General features: G+C 50.8%; 1 protein-coding gene across 2 annotated transcripts in view; it reads right to left on the reverse strand.

Moving 5' to 3' along the window:
* Nucleotides 1–206: 206 nt before the first annotated feature.
* The window catches only part of RNFT2 (ring finger protein, transmembrane 2), a 46294-nt gene continuing 21405 nt past the window's right edge, over nt 207–25095 (reverse strand). Inside the window, exons 8-11 of one of the 2 annotated variants that reach the window (XM_079762816.1) lie at nt 9213–9362; nt 7585–7650; nt 7358–7459; nt 207–2458 (exon numbers count right to left, since the gene is read on the reverse strand). In XM_079762816.1, the coding sequence (XP_079618942.1) occupies nt 2165–2458; nt 7358–7459; nt 7585–7650; nt 9213–9362 (612 nt within the window). In that variant the 3' untranslated portion in view covers nt 207–2164. The remainder of the gene's footprint in view (nt 2459–7357; nt 7460–7584; nt 7651–9212; nt 9363–25095) is intronic. The other variant, XM_079762817.1, reaches the window with a different exon arrangement.

The following is a 25095-nucleotide window of genomic DNA, read 5'->3' on the forward strand; positions in this document are numbered from 1 at the left end:
CGTGGCACGAGTGTAACTGACAAACCAGTGTTGTCTTCACCAGTTACCAGCATCATCAGTTTCCCTGGTTCCGGTAGATGATACACAAGGCTTCCTCACTCTGGAGACGGCTACAGGGAGATGAAGTGATTTCCCAAAGTCATGCAGAGCTTAGAAAGTAAACTAGCAAACAAAATAGAAACAGGCTCCAAAATAGAGAACAGACTGACAGCTGTTAGAGGGGAGGGGCTGGGGGGCTGGGTGAAAAAGGTGAAGGGATTAAGCAGACACAAAAACTTCAGCTCATAAACACAGACAACAGTATGGCGATTACCAGCGAGAAAGGGGGCAGGGAAGGTAGAAGAGGGTTCAGGGGAGCTAAACGGTGAAGGGAGGAGACGTGCCTTGGGGTGGTGAACACACAATACGATATACAGGTGATGTATTATAGGATGGTACACATGAAACCCATATCATTTTATTAACCAATTCGCCCAATAAATTAAAAATAAAATACAATAAAATAAAATGAATAGACAGCTCAGTCTGCTCTGTCACATGCTACCACTTTAACACCTTCTCCAGCTCCCGTTTCTCGAGCCTCTGTGATGGCACCTGCAGACAGGGACCTCTTTCCGATAAAAACCAGTTGCAGAAGATTGTGTTCCTTCCCCTTGGTTCCTCCTCAAGGCGGAGGGAACAGAGGAGCCGCCTCCACTGGGCTCTGCTTCCCTCCGCTTCCCTTTCTGACTTGATTATCCAGGCAAGTGGGACTGTAACAGCGCGGCCATCGCCATAGTAACAGAGCTTGAAAGATGCCATGCAGCCCTGGAAGGGATGTCTTGCTGGGTATCGGGAAAGAGCCAGGGACGTCAGGGAGCGCCCAGGGCCACGTGTCCGGAATCTGCTGGGGACGGGGTGGGCATGCTCACACTGGCCGAGGGCAGGGGGCAGCAAGGTTCCCACCATCTCCCCTCCGGCTTTCTTGCTAGCCGGCTCCCTAGCCACCCAGATGGCTTTCTCCGAAATGCCGCTGGCACCAGCCCGCTGTGCTGGGGTTGCCAGTGAGAGGATAGGGGTGGGAGAAGGGTGGGACAGGCAGGGTTCCAGTGGCATCTACATGACCTCCCATGCCACCTCCTCCCAGACCGCAAAGCAGGGAGGGAAGTGGCGCTGCTACACAGATTAGCAGCTCTCATCTAGAGATTACGGGAGCCCGGACGCCGCTGTGCTCTCCGCCACCACCCTGGCTGTGGACAAATCCATAACGTGGACTGTCCCTTTTGCTCTGAAGGCTACCAGGGGAGAGGGAATGTCCACAGGGGCTGTTGACAGGTCTGAGGCGTGAGGGAGGGAGGGGACAAGAATTGGAGGGAGAGGAGAGAAATACAGATGGGTGCAGAGACCCAGCTCGGGAAGAAAGCAATTTCAGGACCAAGTCTTTCCTTCTCAGTGCAGTCCAAGTTAAATGTGCTACGCACCTGGGCCACCCATGCGCATCAAAATCACCTGTGGTTTTAAGAAACCTTGTCTGCCGGGCCCCACGCCGCAGTGTCTGAGCAGCGGGTCACATGATGGGTAAGCGCAGGCTCTGACGCCAGGCGGGCCTGGGCTGGAAACTCAGTGCACACGGCTGGCTGGGTGAGCCGGTCCGGTGACCACACCGAGCTCGGTGCCACGGTTTCCTCCGCGGTACCATGGAAGTCATCCCGGCAGGATGCTTGATGCCGTGCCTGGCTCACTCGAGGCGGGGCCGGGCATTTGAGTTTGGAAAAGACGTCACAGTGACCCTAATCTAGGCCTGGGCCATTGTGGGCAGGCGGGGACCTCTAGGTCCCTCCCCAGTGTGCAGCATCAGGTATTGGTTCTCTTGAGAAAAATAACCCACAGGCGGGGCCTTGTCTAGTCCTGGTTCCTTGACGAGGAGGGGATGGGAGACCTACCTGGGCAGAGACCGAGTCTGAGTTAGGAGGCTTCCCCGTGTGCAGGGAAGGATGCACGCACTAAGCCAGGGGACAAAAGATGACGGTGAGGGTGGGGAGAACGGAAAGCTTCAGGGGAAGAGGTGGAGAAAGGCAGGAGGCAGGACACTAAGAGCTTGCGGCCTGTTTTCCAGGAAGTCCCAGAGCCGGACCCGACAACACGGACCCTCCGTCCTCTCCCTGGGCGTGCCGGAGCTTCGGGGCTAGTACACCTGGAAGTGTGCCGAAGTGGCCCCGTCCTTCCAGCAGCGCACGGTGTCCACGGCAACGGAGCGGCAGAGCGGGCAGGTGCGCTCGCGGTCCAGCCAGAGGCAGAGGCACTCCTCACAGAACACGTGCTGCGGGAACAGCAATCGGTGCCACCAGGACGCTTTCCTGGGCGCCCCCTCCGTGCCCACCTCGGTCCGAGGAGCTGGGGACTCAGCAGCCGACAAAACAGACAGTTCTGCCCTCCTGGAGTTTGCGCTCCAGTTGAGGAGACAACTGGCAAAATGAATCTTTAAAACGTAGAGGATGTCAGTTTCAAGTGCTGGGAGGGAAATGCAGGGAAGGGGGCACAGGGTATGCTTGTGGGGTGGGGGTGGCGGTGCCATGTTAAACAGGGTCGCCTGGGAGGACTGCACTGAGATACTGACATTTGGGTAAAACCTGAAGGAGGGTGAGGCGTCAGCCCTGATGGCATCTGGGGAAAGAGTGCACCAGGCAGAGGAAACAGCTCGTGCAAAGGCCCTGAGGCAGGAGGGCCCAGTGTGCTGGAGGACCAGCGAGGACAGTGTGGCTGAGCTTGGCGTGTGGGCAGTGGGAGGGGGAGACGAGATCAGAGAGTTGATGGGGGTGGTGCAGATTATATAGGGCCTTGTGAGCCATTTCGAGGACTTTGGCTTTTACTCTGAGAGAATTAGGGAGCCATGGCAGGGCTCTGAGCAGAGGAGTGACTTGATATGATTTGAATTTTTAAAAGATCCTTTTGGAAGCCAGTCGGAGGAAGATAAATATCACATGATGTCACTCATATGTGGGATATAATGATCAACATAATTTGATGAACAAAAATAGATCCAGAGACAAATGGCGGGGGGGGGGGGGGGGCAGGTTAGAGAGCAACCAAAGGACTTGCATGCATGCGTATTAACATTACCAATGGATACAGACACTGGGGCAGTGGGGGCTTGCCCGGGGTAGGAATGGTTAGGGGGGAGGGGTGGGTGTCAATTGGGGAAAAAAGAGACATATGTAAAACTTAAGATAATAAAAAATATAAAAAATAAAATAAAAGATCCTTTTGGCAGCTGGGTGGAGAACAGACCACAGGAGTGAAGAGAAACACAGGGATACTGGAAACATTAACAAGTTCCGCCACTTTCTGGCTTTAACTTGGACCAGTAATTTAACCTCCCTGTGCCTCAGTTTCCTCATCTGTAAGATGGGGATAATAGTGCTCCCACCTTAGGAAGATTGAAAGCACTTAGACGTGAGAATCAAATGCAGTATATGATTCTTGATTGGATCCTGGATGTGGGAAGGGGAACCCTAACTATGAAGGATGTTTTGAAGACAAATGGAGAAATTTGAATATTGGGATTTTATATCAATTTAAAATTTCTGGGATGTATGCTAGTGGAATTGTGGTTATGGGACAGAATGTCCTTGTTCTTAGGAGATGTATGCTGAAATATTTAGGGATGAAGAATCAAGATGTCAGCAACTTATTCTCAACAGGTTTAGGGGGATAAATTTATATCAAGAAAAGCAAACACAGTAAAATGTTAATGGTTAGTAAATCTAGGTGAAGGATAAAAGGGTGTTCATTGCACTAGCCTTCAACTTTTCTGGAGGTTTAAAATGTTCAAAATAAAGAGTGTAGGGGCAATAATATAAAAGTCTTAACAAAATGTTCTTTAAAAAAGAAAAAAAAAAACAAATAAAAAATAAGGCACTTAGAACAGTGCCTGGCCAATAATAAGTGTTTTGTAAGTGCTGGTGATTATTCAGTAATCGTTATGATTACGTCCAATTGTTTATTCTCTGTCACGCGATGCCAGACTGGAAGGGGAGACAGGATCTTCCTTTAGCCTAGTGTGCTCTTCATCCATCTGTCCCTTGATCCATCCATCCATCTATTCAACTATCCATCCTGCCACCCATCTAGTTCCCCATCTACCTACCTATTCCCCCATCTGTCTATCCATTTCCCCAACCACCCAGCTACCCACACACTTTTAACTCTATCCACCCATCTTTGCACACTCACTCACCCCCCTGCACCTGGCCACCATCCATCTGCATCCCAATCATCCATCCCATTTCATCTATCCCATCCATCCATCCATCCATCCATCCATCCATCCATCCACCCACCCATCCATCCATCCATCCATCCATCCATCCATCCATCCATCCAATATTATTAAGTCAGTACTGTGACTGCATTTACACAAGATAGGTATGGTCGCCACTCTCAAGTTGCTTATAATTTGACAAAGAGGAGACAGACCCTGCACAACCAGTAGCCTAATTAGCTATCTAGCTGACAACTGGGATAAGTGCCACGAAGGAAAAACATAGGGATCTATGAAGCCACAGATCCAGAGCACGAACTAGTCTAGGGAAGGGACGTCAGGGAAGCGTTTATTAAGAAAGAAACATTTCACTCAGACAGTCAATGCATTTGGGACTTAACAAGGCCCTTTCACCAGCAAAGCAAGCCTGAACCACGTGCTCAACCTGGCCGGCCATGCTGGTGGGCTCCAACCACCACTGGCTGTGGTGTGGCTCCCAGATCCGTGGCAATGGTGTCTTGTCCAACCCCTCCCGGGAATTCTCACCCAGCGCTGCCGGGAATTCTCACCCAGCTATGGGGAGACAGCAGGGTACCAGGAGAAGAATGGGAGGTTTGTACAGCCTAGGGCCTGGAGAGATTGCCAGAGCGGAAGAAGGAAGCCTTTCACCTTGACATCAGGCCCAAATACCCATCGCGGCTGCTGCGAAGGAAATGCAGATGGCTCAGCAGCATATGAAAAGATGCTCATAATTAGGGAAATGCAAATTAAACCTGCACCAGAGACAGTGTTTGTCACCTGTCAGATTGGCAAAGCTCAAAAAAGGCTTGATAACGCAGCGCATTGGCTGGGAGGGGAGTGAGAGGTCGAGTCACACTCGGCACTGGTATACACTCTTATGGAGGGCAATGCAGCAATAACCTCTGCCCTAGTGAGGCCACCACCAGGAACTTATCCCGCGAAGAGCTCGCACATGTGGGAAATGGAAGGCGTGCCAATAAGAGCTGATATATATTTTTCCCCATTGATTATTAGAGAGTGGAAGGGAGAGGGAGAGACACACAGAGAGAAACATGGATGTGAGAGAGACACATAAATTGGCTGCCTCCTGCACACACTCCAACCGGGGCCGGGGATTGAGTCTGCAACCAAGGTATGTGCCCTTGACCGGAATCGAACCCGGGACCCTTCAGTGTGGGCCGATGCTCTAACCACTGAGCAAACTGGCTAGGGCAGAGCTAATATTTATTGAACCCTGAGCACGTCCCCGGTGTGATTCTACATGCTTCACTTGAATTAATTCATTTAGCCAACACAATGGAAGGTGCTACAAGTCTCCCCATTTCTGAACTCCCACGGCAGCCACATTTGTAATAACAAAAGATTATCAGCTACTCAGTGCCCACCCAGAGGAGAACGGTTAAACAAATTGGGGTCTATCTGAAAAGCAGGGTGATAGGCAAATGAGTGGCAATTTCTTAAGACAGAGTATCAAGTCAAAAAGGGGAGATGCAGGATGCAGCTTGGGTAGAATATGCTGCAATTTAGGTCATTTTGAAAAAGACGTGTTCAGTGTGTCTATATGCACTTACAAAGCATCTCTGGAAAGACAGAAAGGAAACTGGTAACAATAATTGCCTGTGGGGTGTTCAGCGGACTGGGGAGCTGGGGACAAGGGCAGGAGCCTGCAACCACTTTCCTTTTTCCATCTTTAAAACATTTTTTAGGGCGGTTTTTGATTTGGGGATAATTTTACGCTAACAGACAAGTTGCAGCGAGTACAGAAAGTCCTCACGTACCCCTCACCCAGTTTCCGTTTCCCGTAATGTTACCCTGCATCTCCACCGTGCACTTGTCGAAGCTTAAGAAACCCATACGGATGCGTGACCATTGCCTACACGCCAGACCTGACCCGGAGTCCGTCAGACTGCCGTTCCCACCCATGCCCTTGCTCCGTGCCAGGATCCAGCCCGGGTCCCACATGGCATGCAGTTGTCAGGACTCCTCACTCATGCATTCCGTAGTCAGAATTTTGGATCATGCAAATATATTCTCAACTTTAAAATAAATACAATGAAAAAAACAAACAAAAACAAATCAGCTATAATCCCCAAAAATCAAAAGCAAAAACAATAAAAATTTCTGCTGATGCCAAAAAAGACACCTCCCCCCCCTCCTGTCTTCTCACCCCGGAAGGTGGTGGTGGGAGGAGCCATATGCTCTCGATTCCTTCTCGTCTGCAGACGATGCCTCCTCCCCAAGGCCTTTCCAACCTCGAGCTCATCGCTATCTGTCCTGGTCCCCGGGGACGCTGCATGAATCTCTCTTACACAGCACTTATCACCGCCTGCCTTGTTTCATAGTTATTTATGTATGTGTCTGTCTCCCCGAGGAGACCGCGAGCTTCCAGAGCAGGGGACAGGGTCTGTGTGCCCTCTGCCTCCCCTCCCTGGTGTCTGATAGGATGCTTGACTCATACACATTTGCTGAATTGACATCTTAGCCCCTGATGTCAGGGGGAGGAGAATGGAGGAGAAAGAGGAGGAGAGGGGATACATGTAGGAAATTAAAGGGACTAACCAGTACTTACTGCTATAGGTTGGTGACCCACAACTAATCATAATAAAAACAAATGGTAAATATAATTATATATATGAACAGCTTTTATGACTAAATAATTCAAATTTAGTTCTTTCCAGAGATGATGTCATTTAATCATAATATTAGCTCTACAAGGTAGGTATTGGTGTGATACCCATTTTGTAAATGAGAAAAATCAAGGTTCAGGGAGATGGAATGACCCATCGAGGGTCCAGAGTGCTGCTGGGTTTCACAATCACGATATTCTGACACTATGCCTTAGTGAATTTTTCATTTTCGACATTGAAACTGAGGTTCAGAGAGGTGAAGTAACCTGCTCCAGGTCCCCCAGCTAATGAGAGACAGAGCTGAGATCGGAACCCAGATCTGACTCCAGTCTGGACCACACTGTTCTCAAAGACCCATCCCAGAGCCTCAAGGTTTGGTCAAGGGAAAAGCACTTCAGACTTGTGCATGGGGCAGGGCCTGCCGGTCCCCCAGCCTCAGTCTCCGATGCCCCTGCCCGGCCCTGCTCACCTGGCACATAAGGATCAGAGGCTCCCGGAACTCGGCCTGGCAGATGGCGCAGATGTCACCAGCCTCTGTGCACTGCTGCCCAGTGGCCCGGACTCCGTAATTCTGTTTGTGGGAGGGAGGGAGAGAGAAACACAGCTGTGGACCCTGAGAAGCACACTGAGACCTGTTTCTGGCCCTTGGCTCCTAGTTCCTGTGACTTTGGCCAGGACCACATGAAGCCGACTCACCTGAGAGGTACAAAGAAGCTTCAGGGCTTTCCTGACTCCACCCACGCGGCCACAGATGTCGAAGGACTGAAAGGAGAGCAGGGTGATGGTTGAAAAGCATCCAAGGATTGTACAGGATCTCGCTTACCACTCCCGAGCCACCCCTGCTCCTCCACCCCTCGTCTTTGCCTCTGAGCATTTTCATGGCACTTCCTCCCATTTGAAACTCCCTCTTCCCACCAGTTCTGTTTGGCTTGCACTTCCTGCCTTCCATCAACAGCCTCCCCTGTACCTGGGCCAGGAGAGCAAATACATGGCATGCACACTGCCTTTTCCTCTCCCAAGCCCAGGGCAGGCATTGCTAATCGATCACAACACTCTGCATCTGAGCCCAGCCAGAGCCGATAATCCTTCTCCATCTAGCAGTCCAGTCAGCCACTTCCAGTCGATCAGGATCAGTAGGCTAGATAAGCCCCATTGGCTGACACTGCCTGCATTGCCTGACTAGACCTGCTGGGAAGAAGGACCGAGAAGAACACAAGCATTTCCCCAGGATCCTCTCAGGTCAAGGAGGATGTACTTATTGTGAGGGGGGAAAGTGATTTGCACTAACGATGGGAAGGAAGGACTGCACACTGACTGCAGAGCTGACGGTGTGCAATTCAGCAGGAACAGAAAGCGCGTGCAGAGGCAGTGAGGGCTGTGGGGTAAGAGTGGCATGGTTTGGAAGCAGGCTGCCTGGGTTGGACGCTCACGCTGTTATCTCTAGCTGAGTGACCCTGGCAAGTGACTTCTCTCTGAGCCCCAGCTTCCTCGCCCATCAAATGAGAGCAATGATGGTATGTGCTCTGAAGAGTTGTGAAGATTCTGTGTAAGGCTAGCATGTGGGGAGCTTTATGGACAAGAAATTAGGGTGGCGCTGGCCGGTTTGGCTCAGTGGTTGGAGCGCTGGCCCTTGGACTAAAGTGTCGCAGGTTCGATTCCCGGGCAGGGGCACATGCCTCGGTTTCAGGCTCAATCCTCAGCCCCAGTTGGAGCGTGAACAGGAGGCAACCAATCGATGTTTCTCAGGTTGATGTTTCTCTCTCTCTCTCTCTCTTTTTCTCCCTCCCTCCTTTCTCCCTTCCACTCTAAAATCAATGGAAAAAATACCCTTGGGTGAGGATTACAAAAGAGAAGAAAATAAACTAGGGTGGATGTAACCATGAAAAGAATGAAGTCCTGACAGGCCGCAGTGAGGAGGAACCATGGAAACATGCTGCTCAGTGAGAGAAGCCAGACACACAAGGTCGCACATTGTGTGACTCGCTTTATGTAAAGTGTCCGGAATAGGCAAATCCACACAGATAGAGAGACTGGTGATTTCCAGGGGCTGGGTCTGGGGGTGGGGAGGGTAGAGGAATGGGGAGCGACTGCTTCATGGGTACAGGGTTCCTTTTTGGGGATGAAAATGTCTTGGAACCAGACAGAGGTGGTGGTTGCACAACACTGCGAATCTGCTACATGTCACTGAATTCTGTGTTGTGTGAATTTTACCTCAATTTAAAGAGATTAGGGTATCATTCCAAGCTCCCCCTGGCCCTCAGGGGCAGCGAGTGAACGGGGCCTCCGTAGGCCCGCCCTCCAGCCCGCCAACCCTGCCACCTCACCTTGCAGAGACTGTAGAGGATCATCAGGACCCCTCCCAGAAAGTGGCTGTTGGAGGAGTCGTCACTCATGATGTATTTGTACCACAGCTGGATGGGGACCAGCGATCGGAACAGCTGGCTCAACTCCTCGATGACCAGATAGAACTTTCCCTGCAACCACACGAAAAGCATCAATTATTATTAGCAGTAAAGACCCAAAGGACCCAGTGGGGGCCCCCAGCCTGGGCAGTAATGACATTCCAGGTCACAGGCAGGCCATTAATCAGCTTTGGAAAGCACTCAGGCCCGCTCCTAATGGGCCTGAGATATGGCCGGGGAGACGTGGCCCCTGCCCGCTGCCCTCACCCGCTGCCCACCAGCCCAGAAGATCAGGGCTCCACGGATCACGTTTCAGGGAGGGAGAAACCAGACACCTCGGTAGAGAGCTGGAGTGTGGGTCCCTCCCTGGTGTCTGCTGTGGCTTGGAGGGCTCAAAGCCACACGTGGGGGCACAGTCCCTGCCCCGCACACAGATCACCCTCACCTCTCGAGGGCTGACCCAGGCATCACGGGACAGCCCTCAGAGGCATGGGCAGGATGGACCACAGGAGGCAGGTAAGGGCAGGCTAAGAGGTGGACGGGGGTAAGATATGTGCTCGCCTTCCCAGCTCATCAGCTGCTGTCACCAGGGTAATATCTGGGGAAAGAACATAGACTTGGGGACTCAGACAGGGCCAGGTTTGAATCTTATCCTGCTGAACGTTTGTGAGCCTCAGTTTCCACATCTACAGGATGGGAGTCCCATTCCCACCTTCTAAGGTTGCTCTGAGGATTAAAGGGGACACACACGGAATGCATGTAGCATTGTGCCGGGCACAGAGCGGTGCTCAACCATTCTATTTCCCTTCCGCCCTTTGCTCTTGGACAAGGCCCCCAAGCTTGCGGTGGCCTGTGCTCTAAAATGGAACTGAAAATAACCCCGCCCTGTCCTGTCTACTAAAGTTAAACTTACATCTACGTATGACCCAGCAATTCCACTCCTAGGTGTGCACCCGAGGGAAATGAAAACGTATGTCCATTTGTATGCTAATGGTCATAGCAGCTTTATTCATAATATCCCCAACCTGGAGACAGCCCAAATGTCCATCAGTGGGCGAGCAGATAAACAGATTGTGGCGCATTTATACAATAGGGTGCTACTCAGCAAGAAACATGAACAAATGGCTGATACATACAACATGGATGAATGTCACAGACATTAGGTTGAATCAAAGGAGACAGTTATAAAAGAGGACATACTGTATAATTCCGATTTATCGACCATCCTAGACTAGGTAACACTAACCTGCAGTGATAGAAATCAGGTCAGAGGTTGCCTGGGGTGCGTGGGGGGGGGGGAGGACTGACTGCAAGGGGCATCCAGGAACTTGGGGGAGTGACAGAAATCTTATATCTCGTGACTGGGGTGGTGGTTTCACGGGTGTATATATTTGTCAGAACTCATTGAAATACAGCTTCAAATCTGTGCACTTCACTGTATTTAAATTATACCTCAATAAAACGGATTGAAACAGAGGAACAAACAAATAGCCCTGCCCCAGGCATGCCTAGCCTTTACAAAAATGTCAATAATCTTTGCTCTAACAATTCTACTTCTAGGAATTTATCCTAAGGATAATTACAGATGTGTGCTAAGATGTACCAATAGGAATGGCCAGCGTATCATTCTTTGTAACGGTACAAACCAAAACCAGTTACACTCCAAATGAGGGCCTGATTACAGTAGAGAGCTACGATGCAAAGCCAACAGCCATTCAAATATTATCCTAAAAAACAGGTCTTTCACAGTGAAGAAACCCAGCACACAGCACATTCACCAAGTGATCAAGGTTAATGCCCCCAGTCATAAATCAAATGGACAACCTAAACCCCCTGATAGGATGCACTGGGAAGGAAACAGCATCACTTCTGGTAAAAAACAAATTCATAACCTCAACAGAATCAAGGAAACAAGGGAAACAAGGGACAAATCCAAATTGAGGGACATTCTACAGGGTAACTGTCCAGCCTCTTCAAAAGGGTCAAGGTCACAAAAGACAAAGAAAAGACCAAGGAGCTGTCAGATCGAAGAGGATGAAGGAGACATGACAAAATAAATGCAACGTGGGATCTTGGATTTGATCCTGGAGTTAGGAAAACGAGTGAGACCGTTGGTGAAATCCGAGTCAGGTCTGCAGTTTAGTTAACAGTAACGGTATCCATGTAAATTTCCTGGCGTTGCTAACTGTAACATGGATCTATTACATGTTACTGTTAGGGGAAGCTGGGTGAAGGATATAACAACTCTACTATTTCTGCAACTTTCAAGTCTAAAAGTATTTCAAAATAAAAAAGAGATCATCCTGGCCACAAATACCTGTTGACTCAGGGAAATGCTCATATAGTTCTAAGTAGAAAAAATACGGTATGCAGAAACACTCATTTTCCTTGTGTGTTTCTGTCTTCTCAATTTTTTTTTTTTTGTACCGAGCATGTGATATATAAATGAGACGGGGGAGAAAAGGTTATAAAAATACGTTGTGTATCCAACTAGTGGATGGTGTGCAGGATGTGAACAGAGACTTGATAGCCACCCTGTTATATTCTGTCTTGATGGGCCGGGCACTGGGCACACGCGGAAGGGGACCCCTTGAGATGGATGTGCCCCCCCCCCCGTCCGCTAAGGACCAAGGAAGGGCATCCCGTGGTCCACTCACCCCCAAGTCTGACCTCTGTGACCGCTTGGCTGCCCCCCCATAGTGAGGTCATTTCCTTGGGGGCCTTCTTTCCCCCTCTGGACTCCCACCAGCCCGGGACTCCCAGAAACACCCCCTGGAGGGGAATGCTGGCTTCCTTCTGGAGCCTGTGGGAGGGTGGTGGTGACCACGGAGCAGAGATGTGGGGCAGGGCCATCATGTTTGACACCCAAAGGTGCGATGGATGTTGGAGCAAAGGGACGCCTCGGGCTGCCCACACCCTGACAGCAGGCTCCAGGCTCTGCAGAATACCCAGGCTGTGAGCTCTATTTTCCTGCACCACCAACCTCAGCTGCCCCATGCCTCCCTCTGCTCTCAACTTCCGCATGTTCCATCTCATTCTGGACCAACAGCCCGGTCTCTCCCAACTTTCAACCCTAACTTGCTTTTATCACTCCTCCTTGAACCTCCGAAGAACTCTCCTTTCTTCCTACTTCTCTGCCTTCCATCCATTCATGCGTCCCTCCCTCCCTCCCTCTTTCCCTCCCTCTCCCCCTCCCTCCTTCCCTCCCTCTGTTCCTTCCATTACCAATGATGGGGACTCCAATACATGCCCAGAATTTCAGAGCAGGCTCAGGTACCAGCATCCTGGCTCTTCTGTCAGTGACTTCTCTATATAGACCCAGCTCTTCCTCTCCAGATGGCATACTGGTCCTCTGTTCTTTGCCGAGCCAACACCTGTTCCTCTTTTGGGTCTCAGCTATGAGAAAGCTTTCCCAACTCTTTAATTAAATTAGGTTCTCTTATGACACCCTTAAATCACTCCTTTAGAGTACTTTTCACAATATTTAAACATTTATTTTCCTATCTGCCTTTCCCACTGGGCCATGAGCCCCATCAGGGTAAAGATAACCTGGCTCCTGGTTGTGTACCCCCGGCATCTAACACATAGTAGGTGCTCATTTAGTAACTGGGGACCTCTGAAGCTGAAGATCCTACCCTCCTTACTCGCACCAGCCTCCGAGAGTTTGCTGATGAAGAAGGAGAGTTGGAACATCAAAGAGGGAATGTCTCCTTATACGCCAGCACCCACCAATGTCACGGGAAATAAAGGGAGTGACTGCCTGAGCAGCATCATGCTAAAGGTAGCAATTAGCTGCCGGGGGCGGGCCACTTGGAGAAGGAGCTAAAACCACCGGGGAAAACTGGGCATACCCCAGTGAAACCACCTCTCTCTAATTAAGCAGTTTTATAATTCCAGGTTTCTTAAGAATGTTATTTCTGATGACCACCAAATGGAATGTGTGGTTCTCCGGGGTGTCAGAGAGCAGGAAAGCAATCAGATTAGGAGCTGTCTGGCCTCCCAGCCACCCGTGAAGGGGGAGTGGGACTGGGGTACCCAGAGTTCTCTATATGCTGGGGCTCCGATGAAGGGGGCGGGAGCAGTCAAGGCAGAAGGCAGATCCTATTCTGACTTCCTCACTGCTAGCTTGGCGGGTGGGACAAAAAGTGAAATGGGAAACAGGGAAATAACAGAGGGCTGACTCGAAGGGGGTGGTAAATGAACCAGAGTGTGATGCTGAGAAATAGACAAAATGAACAGAGAAGGAGAACTTTCGAGGATGCACCTACATGGGAAAGATGATTTTTGAAGTATGGGGTGAGGAGCCAGGGAGGGGAGACATAATCAGATCGTTGTTAGCCATGTGAATGGATAAAGAATGGGAAGACCGGGATGGAATATTATTTCCGCATCAAGATTAACAATGAATATTTATATAGCTTTGCCTGCATCTAGATGCCATTTTAGTCTCTCTCTCTCTCTCCTCCTTGGCCCCATCTCTCAGCTCAGGTGGTCTCTGCTCCTTTTCCTGTCTAAGCTTCATTCGCTCCTGCCAAGGGCAGGCTCTCTCCCGGTCACAATCATGATGATGATACACTTTGAGGAAGTGGTATTAATGCTTCCATTTTACAGATGAGGAAACCGAGGCACACAGATGACAGGTAACCTGTCCCAGGTTAGAAAGTGCTGGATCCACCTATATGTGGTAGGAAAGATGACCACTGGCAAGTCTCAGGCCAACACCCTTATGGCTTGAACTCCAACCTAACAAGTTTGGTTAAAGGGCCCTGTTTCTCCTTGGGCCCTTTAACCAAACTAAATGGCAAGACAGGACTCGGATGGCCCTACTGGAGTCAAGCCTCCACGCCTGTAATCAAATTAAGAGGCCAAACGCAGCCATGGAGTTCTGTGGTTGGTCGGGCCTGGTCACATGGCCAAAGGGGTGGGCGGGGCACCGTGACTGACAGCCTCATCAGAATCCCTGGGAGAGGGTGAGGCAGTTCCCCCAAGAAAAGGAGGCCGGGAAGTTTCCTTGACCCAAAGTACCGCAACAAAGGGAGTTGTCATTGCAAAGCCCTAGGCTGAATGCGCAGGAACTGCCCCCCCCCCCCCCCGGGTGCGTTTTCCTCATTTGCTTTTCTCCCACCGCCACAGGGGTCAGGGCCACACTCCCAGCTCCGAAATGGCGGGCTGGGCTGGAGCGAGGGGCCGAAAACAAAGACTTGTTTTCCCGGGAAGGCGGCCTGCTGGTCTGTTATGATTGGAGCCTGCGGGGGGGGGGGGGGGGGGGGGGGCCTGCAGCTGACAGAGCCCTTCAGAACCAAACAGCTGGGCAGCGGCTCGCTAGTGCTGCGCCCATCCGCTGAGGGGCAGGCGGGCCAGGCTCGGGCTCCGAGTCGGGCAGGCTGGGGTTGGGGAGCTGGGTAACCGACTTCACCGCAGTGTGGCCAGGAGTGGTGGGAGGAAGTGTGGAGGGGTCTGGAAATAGGAGGCTAGAGGAGTTCAGGCAGGGAGGGAAAGAGCGAGACACAAGAAAGGGAAACAGGAAATGTAGGCAGAAGAGAGGAGAGAGATGACAGAGGTAAAAGCCAGAAGAAAAAGGGCACCCAGGAGTGAGACACCTGGCAAAGCGGGGGACCAGGAGGAGAGGAAAGAAGAAAGGCATCCCTTTATGGTCACTCACTAGGGCCAGGGACTGCATATCAAATGCTCCCCTGGTGGGGTAGGTGTGATCATTCCCATATTTCAGATGAGAAAGCTCAACAGAAGCATGGGAGAGAGGAACGGAGTGTGGGAGACGCGGGGAAAGAGAACTAGGGTGGGCTCACAGTTTGCTGATGAAAGTTCTCTGTGTAACACCTGCCTGCTGCCCCCCAGCTCCGACAGCCCTGGGAGATGGACAATGTTATGAGCTCCAGTGTACAGGCGAGAATAAGAGGCTCAAAGAGGCAAGGCAGGTGGTACAGGATTTAAGTCCAGGCTGACTTCCCATCTCGTGCTTTGAGCACGGTGGCAGATAAAGGGAGACTAGGAGATTAAGTGAGATGTGGGGAGAAAGAAAGTCAAGATACAGGCGTGTGTTGGGGGAGAGAAGTGAAGAGAGGTGAGAAAATTCAGAACAATGGGTACCCTTGGCAGAGGTACTGACCAGAATGGTACTGATCTTCTAGATATTAGAAGGTTCTATATCTGCACTGCCCAATACAATAGTCATTCATCACATGGCTACTGAACACTCGAAATGTGACTAAATCTCAATCGAGATGTACTGAAAGTATAAAATACACAGGGAATTTAAAAGTCTTAGAAAAACAATAACAAAAAGGTAAAACATCTCATTAAAATGCTTAATCTTGATTACATGTTGAAATGATAATACTTTGGACATACTGGGATAAATAAAACATATTCTTAAAATTAATGCCACCTGTTCCCTGTTACTTGTTTAATGTGGCTACTAGAACATTTTAAACTGCCTATGTGGCTCGCATTATATTTTATTGGAGGACACTTTTATCTTGGAACATATGGACATACATTGGTAAATATTCATCGATCTTATATATTTATAATTAGAACACTGTACAATATGCAATGTATACCTCAATATTAAAAAAAAAAAAAAAGCAAAGAGAAGAGCGAGCCAGGAAGGATAGCGGCTGACAGTACAGCAGGTGGGAGGCGGGGCAGGCGGGGGCGGGGCCAGAGGCAGGCGGCCGCTTGTTACCTGGCAACGGGCGCTGCCGGTGACGTCACCGATAGGCGGGGGCCATTAATCTCCCTCCGGGAGGTGCGGGCGGGCCGGGCTGCCTACCTCCTCCTCCCCCGGGCCTGGATGAGATCACCGTGGCGGGCGGCCGGCTGTCCCCGCGCTCCCAACAAATCGACTCCTCGGCGAGCGCCGGCATCTCATGATCTCATGGCCCCGCGGGACGGCGCCTGCCGATGAGGTCACAGTCCCGTCCCCCCGGCCGCTGGGGCTGCGGGCTGCGGGCTGCGGGCGGCCAGCTCCGGGCCAGGGCCTCCGGGAGACCCCCGTGCTGGTACCCAGCATAGGTCCCGCGGCCATTCGGCCTCCACGGACAAAGGAGGCCGCTGATTGTAAATGGCAAAGCTGCCTCTTCCATTCTTTGGACCCATCTTCATTCGCCCTCTTGTTTGAACATGTCCCCCTAAGGCCACGTGTCCAGCAGAGTGACCGCATCAGTTCCCCTGGACCCGAGGTCAGGAGCCGCGCGAGGTGACTTGCCTGCATGATTCCACAGGCGCGGTGGGGCAGTTCTCTTCTTAGCTGTGCTACAGACCAGGGAACTGAGGCTCAGAGGGACCTGCCCGGGCTGCCCAGGTAGGAAAGAACGGAGCAAGGACTTGAACCCAGATGGTGTGAATTGGCCCTGTGACCCCTTTCTTCGTCCCCCTAGCTGTACCCCACATCTTTGCACCTTTCTCCCAGTCTCCCCTGTTCTGATGGGAGCAGTGGGAGTGGCCCATGCTTGTTGGGTGCCCATGATGTGCTGAGCAATTTACATTAAAAGTTACTGTTCCACAAGACAAACCCACCGGAGAGGTATGACATGGATTCGTTTACAGGAGGTGCGGAGAGGGGAAATGATTTACTGGGATTTGATTGTATAGCACAGCCTTTCTAACCGCCTCCCTCCCCCCCCCCCCCCCTTCTCCAGAAAACTATGAAGGCTTCCTGTTGGCAGTAGACAATATACTGTCTCCCCTCTCCCTCCCTTAGGGTCAGCCATCAAAAGCCGTCAACGAGGGCCAGTGAGACCCTCTTAGAGGGCTTCACAGCCCACTTGCCAGCAGCAGGTTCTCCATCACTTACTAACTGCTCATTAACACAGCTCCTCCAGCAACACGCACGTCCAGGGTGGAGAGGGAGGAAGGGAAATGACATTACTGAGCGGCTGTGATGAGCCAGGCACTGAGTCAGGGCCTATTACCAAGGGCAAAGGGGTAATTTCCAGTTCCATGCTGTGGACTAGAAACCTGAATTTATTTTAACCAAAGTCAGGTGGCAAGGAAGCACACGTGTCAACTCAACTATTCCCACAGAGAAAGCCCTTCCCAATCCCTCAAATGAGCCCTCCATGAATTGTTTTACTTTCTTGCCTAGTGCTTACCACAGTTTGAAGTGGTATGTATGCTTATTTATTTAATGTGATCTACCCAACAACATGAAAGCAGGGACCCCGGCCGTTTCATTCACCACTGCGTCCCCACACCTATGCAGTGCTGGTCACATGCAGTAGACAATGAAATATTTTTGGAGTAAATGCAGAGAATTAGTGGCTTAGGCTGGTGGGCAGTGCTGATATTCAAACCCAAGTTTGTTTGAGCACGAAGCTTCGGCTTAGTCCATACTCTCTAGGAAGTCTAAGCCTGTTGGTACCTGTACCTTTCAGTAACATCCCTCTCGTGCTCACTCGCAGCCTACTAATTTATAAATAAATGTTTTTATAGACTTTAGAGAGAGAAGAAGGGAGAGGGAGAGAGAGAAACATTAATGAGAGAGAATCATTGACCGTCTGCCTCCTGCACACCCCCATGGGGGATTGAGCCTGCAACCCAGGCCTGTGCCTTGATCAGGGATCGAACCAGGAACCTCCTGGTGCATGGGATGACTCTCAACCAACTGAGCCATACTGGCCGGGCAGAGCCTGTTAATCTTAAGTTTACTGTAGTACTGACCAGCTTAATGTACTGGTTTCCCAAGCGGCAGTGTCTTTGCTTGGTAACCGAGAGGAGAGGGCAGAAGGAGGAACTAGGAAGTTAGGTGTGGAAGGGAGGAGGTTATACATGCTTATGCCTGCTCTGGTTTTTAATAACAGCTCAGCAAGGAAGGAAATGTAAAAACTACAAAAAGCAGACTCAAGGAAAATGAGGGACTGGAAACCACAAAAACTCCGTGGTTTCTTAGGAGCAAAGAGAGGAAGGGAGATGGCTGGAACTCAGACACTATTAATTTTCTACTTTTCAAGCTGGGTATATGAGTATTTGTTATTATAATTTTTTAAATACATCACTTGTGTTTTTTATTTTTGTGTGTGTGTGTGTTGTTTTAATCCTCACCCGAGGATATTTTCCCATTGATTTCTAGAGAGAGTGAAAGAGGGAAAGACAGAGAGAAACATCGATGTGAGAGAAACACATCAGTTGGTTGCCTCCTGCATGAGCCCTGACCAGGGTCTGGGCTGGGGAGGAGCCTGCAACCGAGGAATGTACCCTTGACCGGAATCGAACTCAGGACCCTTTGGTCTGCAGGCCGACACTTTATCCACTGAGCCAAACCAGCTAGGGCCATCACTTGTTACTAAAAAATAAACACAAGTTGAAAATTTGCTTGCCCACTTTTTCGTTGTTGCTGTTAATCCTCGCTCGAGGGTATTTTTTCCATTGATTTTTAGAGAGAGTGGAAGGGAGGAATAGAGACAGGCAGAAACATCATCAATTGGTTGCCTCCCATATATACCCCGACCTAGGCTGGGGATCGAGCCTGCAAATGAGGTACGTGCCCTTCACCAGAAACAACCCTGCAACCCTTCAGTCCTCGGGCCGTTGCTCTAACCACTGAGCAACTGGCTAGGGTTGCTTGCCCACTTTTAAAAAATATATATATTTTATTGATTTTTTTACAGAGAGGAAGGGAGAGGGATAGAGAGTTAGAAACTTCGATGAGAGAGGAACATTGATCAGCTGCCTCCTGCACACCTCCCACTGGGGATGTGCCCGCAACCAAGGCACATGCCCTTGACCGGAATCAAACCTGGGATCCTTCAGTCTGCAGGCCGACGCTCTATCCACTGAGCAAAACAGGCCAGGGTGCTTGCCCACTTTTAAAAATGATTATAACAACTCCAAGAGCCAGGGGCCAATTAGTACCCCCAATTTGTCTATGAGGTTCAGTTTCAGAGAATTTCATCATTCCATCGAGCCCATGACATGGGCATGTGGCCTGATTGGGAATTGAAACGTGATCTCCTGGTTCATAGACTGACGCTCAACCACTGACCCACCACAGCTGGGCTGGATACTCAATTTTAAAGACCAGAGTCAGTGAAAAACCTGCCATCCTCTCCCTCCCACCCCCAATTTCCTGTAAAGGTCCTCTCTCTGCTCTTCTAGCTTCCATGCCCAGGATCAGGAGGGGACCAGAGCGCACGCCATTAGCTGGGATTGGCCTCTGGTGCTGAGGTCCCAGGGACCTGCTGACCGAGTTCTTGGGGCCAGGTGGGGCCCCACAGGAGTCATCACCTGTGAGAAATCTGCCCCTCAACAGCAGCAGTCTGGCGCCCAGTTTCAATGGCTGTGGTTCCCTGGATTTAAGGGCCTCGGCCCGATGCACGAGAGGGCCCAGGCCACGTGTCCCAGCAACAGGTACATCAGGAGCTTCCTTACAAACAGGGCCCTGCTCCCCCGGACCCAGGAGAGGCCTAATTATTAGGTGTTGATGATTAAGCCCGAAGTGGCCTGGGACCCTGTTAGCTGCAGGAAGGTGGCCTCCTCCCTCTGTCCCAGTCCCAGGTGAATAGACGTGCTTATCTGTCCCCATGCCAGCTCCAACCTTAGGCACAAATGCTCGGCCACAACCGTCCAATCCTGTCTGTCTCCTCAAGCACTGGGGCTTGGGTGCCAGGGAGAGGGGCAGAAGGCGCCTCCTTTCCTAGCGGTCTAAGAGCTAGACAGCCAGGGCCCCCACTTACAAGTCTGCCCTTTTCCTGCGAGGAGGACTTTGCCCAAGGATATGACTTTTTGGGCCTCAGTTTCCTCATCTGTGAAGTGGGCAATGTGGTAGGCTGAATAATGACCTCCCAAAGATGTCTACATCCTCATCCCCAGAACCTGTGAATATGTTACGTGGCACAAGTTGAATCTTGTGCTCGTGCAGGTGTGAGTGTGACAAGGACTTTGAGGAGACTATCTTGGATTATGTGGGTGGGGCTAAGGTCATCACAAGGATCCTGGGCAGAGGGAGGCAGGAGGGCTGGAGTGAAGGGAGCAGAGGTCGGGGACATGTGCTTTTGTGTGTCTCTCCCCCACCTCTCTGTCAGTCGCTTGAAGGCAGGAAAGGGCTTATCCTTACAGCAAAGATTTAGCTGGCGCCGAACACCCTGTGCTAGCCTTCTACATCCATGACCTCGTTCCCTCTCACTGGCCTCCTCCTCGACACGGTAATGTGACCTATAGTTCCACACACAGACGTGGCAATGGAAGCTCGGTGCTTTGAACTCACTTACCTGAGGACACACAGCTATGGCAAAGCCGGATTCAAACCTAGACCGCTCGGGACCCAGCCCAGGGCCGGGCACATGCAGGTAATTAGGTCTGACCTTGGCACTTCGGGGCCCCGAAAAGAAGAGCCAGAAGTCTGCCGAGCCTTAATGAGTTCTCAGCCGCTGAGCAACATGGCTGGTTTTATCGCCGACACCCAATCTGCAACCTCCAGCAGAGTCCTGACCCGTGAGGGTCATGAGAAGGCACAAAAAGAAAAACACCTACGGTAGTTTCCCACCCCTCGGATGGGGCATCCGTTCCCAGACCCCCAGCAGATGCCTGAAACAGTGGACAGCACCAAACCCTCTGTACACGATGTCTTCTCCTAACATGTATACGTATGATGAAGTTTAATTTAAAAACGAATCACCGTTTCTTACTGCGAATGGGGTCTCTCTCTGTCTGGATCTGATAACCAAGACAACTACTGACTAACGGAGGGGAGTGTCTACAACATGGACACGCTGGACAGGGACGATTCACGTCCCAGTTGGTCAGAGCAGGATGGCTTAAGATTTCATCATGCTACTCAGAACAGCACACGATTTAAAACTTATGAATGGTTTATTTCTGGAATTTTCCATTTAATATTTTTGGGCCACACCAACTGCGAAAAGGGAAACCGTGGATAAGGGGGGCTACTGTATGCACACATCACGCCTCTGCTGCGTGTCGGGAATTGCTGAAAGCACCTCCATCTGCACTGTCCGAATTTATTTTTTAGCTCACCTCAAATCTCCCCTACAACCCTGAGAGGCAGACAACATCACCGCCTTTACAGACGAGGAAACCGAGGCACAGAGCGGGGAGGTGACTGGCCAGAGACAATCCCGATGGAAAGAGCAGAACGAGGGTTCAAACTGGGATGGGCCTGCCTCCGGAGCCCACACTCTTTCTAATCCACTCCGGAACCCTATGGACCAGCGGAGAGTTTGGAAATGTGAGCGGTGGGCTCCCTGGGGCCTAACCTCAGTTCCAAGGCCCTTCCTTCCCCCCAGGGACAGAGGAACACCTGGGGGAAAGGTGAGCCGGGACAGCCCCACCCACAGCAGTGAAAGAGGAAACCTGCAGAGTGGCCACCCCAGCACAACTCCAGCCGCCTCCGCCTCCGAGGCCGCCTCAGGGAGCCTGGCTGCCTCCCTAATCATTCAGCTGGAGAAGAGCAAACAATCACCGCTTAGCTGGCTAATGACTCCCCACAGCACCCAGGGGAGGGGTGGCCACCGCGCTCCCCCAATGTGGTGGGAACGGTCCAGCTGGGTGGGTCTGAGAGCCTGGAACTGGGTCTGCCTGCCTTGCCCCGTATGCAAATTCGCACCAATCATCTGTTCATTTGAGAATAACCACACACCTACCAGGTGCCACGGTGCCTAAGCATGAGCATAGCAGATGTTGGAGATGTTCAACAGTTGTCTGGAAAAACGCACACGCCGAACTGTTTCCCACTTCTGTGCTCTGGGCCCGACTGTCCTCTCTCCCTGGTATGCCCGTTTGGCTTCGTTTTGCCTGACTAACTCCCACCCATCCTTTAAAACTCAGTCTCGAGGTTGCCCTATCTAGGAAGACTTTGCTGGGGGCTGGGTTACGTGCTCCTTCTGTTTTCCAAGAGGGCCCTGGAGTGCCTGCTTCTCTACTGCAGCCCCACTGGACTTGAGCTCTGAGCTGGGAAGCCCTGGGTCTGGGTAGCTCCCATGCCTGGCAGGATGCCTGGCACTCTATTGTTGCCCAATAAATATTTGTAGAATGAACACATGACTGGATTCAATCATGAGACCCGAAACCAGTAACTCTGGGGCTTGACTCTTCATCGGTAGACTAGGAAGGTCTTGCCGGGTCTAACAGTCTGTGAACAAGAGGGCAGGGGTGTAGCCCCGCCTCTGAGGGATGGAGAGGCCTCTAGAATGTCCAAAGTGGGCATTAATCACCATGGTTCGGCCCCCATCAAAGCCAGGCCAAAGCCTTGCGAATTTCTCCAGCCTCTGCCCAGGGGGCCGGTGTACACATTCAAGTTCTCTTGACCTGCAGGGAACGTGAGCTGACTCTGGCCGCCCCGAGCCCAAAGTGGACTTTGGAAGAATGCTGGCCTATTTGAGGCGTCCAAGGCGCTCTGGACCGCCAGGCACCTCAGCCCGAGTGGGAGACCTCTCCTCTTGTTGGAGCTTCTCCAGCTTTCACATGCACTTGAGCCTGGTTACAATGCAGACTGACCCGGATGCTGCTCCCAGGTGCCGAATGAATGAATGAACGAATGAATGAATGCTCTCAACCTCCGTGTTCCTGGGAGAGGTTCCAGGTGTCTTCCCAGGATTTTCAATGATGGGCAGGGAAGTAGGGGCACCGAGAACAACTATGGATCCCTGCGCCTGGTGGGTCCTGGTCCTTCCTTCCTATCCATTTATTCCCAGAGAAGGGCGGGTCTTGGGATGGGCGGCCACCCTAAGAGGGGTTGAGGGGGCTGGGTGGGGGGGCAGCTCTCTCCACTGTGACCATCTGAGCTGGTGAAAGGTATCATCTTTCAACCTGGAAAGTGATTTGCAAAGGCCCAGTGCTGGGGAGAGGGGGGTGGCCGGAGAGTCTAAATAGCAGCTGTGTTCCTAATTTCCCCAGGAGGAGGCCTGGCCGCCCCTCCTCCGTGCTGAGTGTTTGCCATTAAAAACAAACAGTATCATTTGGTTCAATATAAAATGAATTAAAGGAAATTAAACTGAGGGGGCCATGTGGCAAACCTTGTCTTCCATTGTCTGAAGCCGTTTTTCATCTTCCCCAGTGGGGAGCAACAGCTTGGGGGGTGTGGAACTGAGCAGAACTCGATAAATAAATAAATAAATAATGCAAAGTCTCCCCGACCCCCAACCAGGCAGAAGCTGGGGTTTGGGAAATCCCAGGTGCCCGCTCAGGCCCTGTCCCTTCTGTATCCCTGGAGGCAGAATGTAGCCTTTGAGAGTCTCCCAGGGAACGCAGTGAAAGGAAAAACAAAACAAAACAAAACAAAACAAGATCAACAACAAAAAATGATGTACGGCTCTGCGACAGACAGGGGCAGAGTAGCGAAGATTCTGGACCAGAGGGCCTGGGAGGTGAGGGCATGTGGCGCCTGGATTGGTGAGGAGTGATTCTGACCACACAGGGAGTAGTGCTGCTGCTATCTGAGTTGGTATAAATGAGCCAGAGGACAGGGGTGGGCAGACAGGACTGCATAGCAGTCCAGAGTAAGGGTTCTGGAACTAGACCGCTGGAGTTCAAATCCCAGCCCAGCCACTTCCCTGATGTGTGTCCTTGGCAAGTCACTTACCCTCTCTGTTCCTCATCTGAAAACTGAAGATAATGAGAATATCTACTTCATAGGGCTCTTGTGAGGATTAAATTAGTTCACGTCTATGAAGCACTTAGAATGGTACTAGGCACATTAGCTATTTGTTATTCTATTACTAGTGACCCGGTGCACAAATTCGTGCACATTGAAAGGAAATTAACTAAAAGAAATATTTTAATATCGCTATTTGCTCTTTCTCTATAATAGAAGTGTCAACTAAATTCACTATCAACAATGACAGATGGAAACACACGAGTGCGATTGGTGCCAGTGAGAGCTTTATATGATCACGCATGCACGAGTCAACTTAGCCTTTTATGTATATAGAATAAACTTGCTTAATTAGACCTGCTTTCTGATTTAGCTAAACCTTTTCCAGCCCAGTGAAACACCCCAACTTCTCTTTCAGGTAATTGTCAGCAACACAGCAGTAAATATCAACACAAAGCAGATTATTATTGTAGATCACACAGGGAGAACAAAGGGTAAAATATTTAACTGCAGCAGTGTTTGACTATGTTCTGTGCAGTGAGAAAACCTGAAGTCATTTTCAAGGTCCACCATTTCTTACTTCTTTTCAGTCGGGTCAAGTTTCTAAGTTTTCTAAATCTCCGTTTTCTGGCTAATGAAAAGAAAATAGAATTCCACCGAGTGTCCTATCTACCTACTCCAGAACTTCTGTCAGGATCAAATGAGATGAGGCATGGGAAAATGCTTCACAGACATTTGGTTACAGTGTAAAATGTTTCCATCTGGATATAAAGCAAGTCGTGTTCCCGGACTGAAGAAACTCCAAGGAGGCTAGTCGCTAGGGAAAAAAAGCCGGGAGTTGCTATGTGACGTCATTACCCGGCACCCACAGCCACCATTTCCTGGCTGGGCTGGGCTGTGGGCCGCATTTTGCGCCATGGGGTCTGGGCATCGTTGGCTGCGATTTGGTGGGGTGTTGCTCTGGGGTGGTGGTGGGGCCTGTATCCCACCTGGGGGAAGCCGAGTGTTGCTTTGTGGGCGCCAAATCTGCGGTGCCGTTTCTCTGTAAATGGCCAGTGCGTGTCACGGCAGCTCCTGTGTTGAGCGTCTGCCCCCTGGTGGTCAGTGCATGTCATAGCGACCAGTCAAACAGACACTTAGCATATTGGCCTTTTATATGTATAGATATTATCATAGAATATTTTTTATATTATTACTATGGGTCCCTCGGCAATCTGGAAGACCTAACTTAAGTGA

This window comes from Cnephaeus nilssonii (genome assembly GCF_951640355.1).
Source record: "Cnephaeus nilssonii genome assembly, chromosome: 22".
Taxonomy (NCBI): domain Eukaryota; kingdom Metazoa; phylum Chordata; class Mammalia; order Chiroptera; family Vespertilionidae; genus Cnephaeus; species Cnephaeus nilssonii.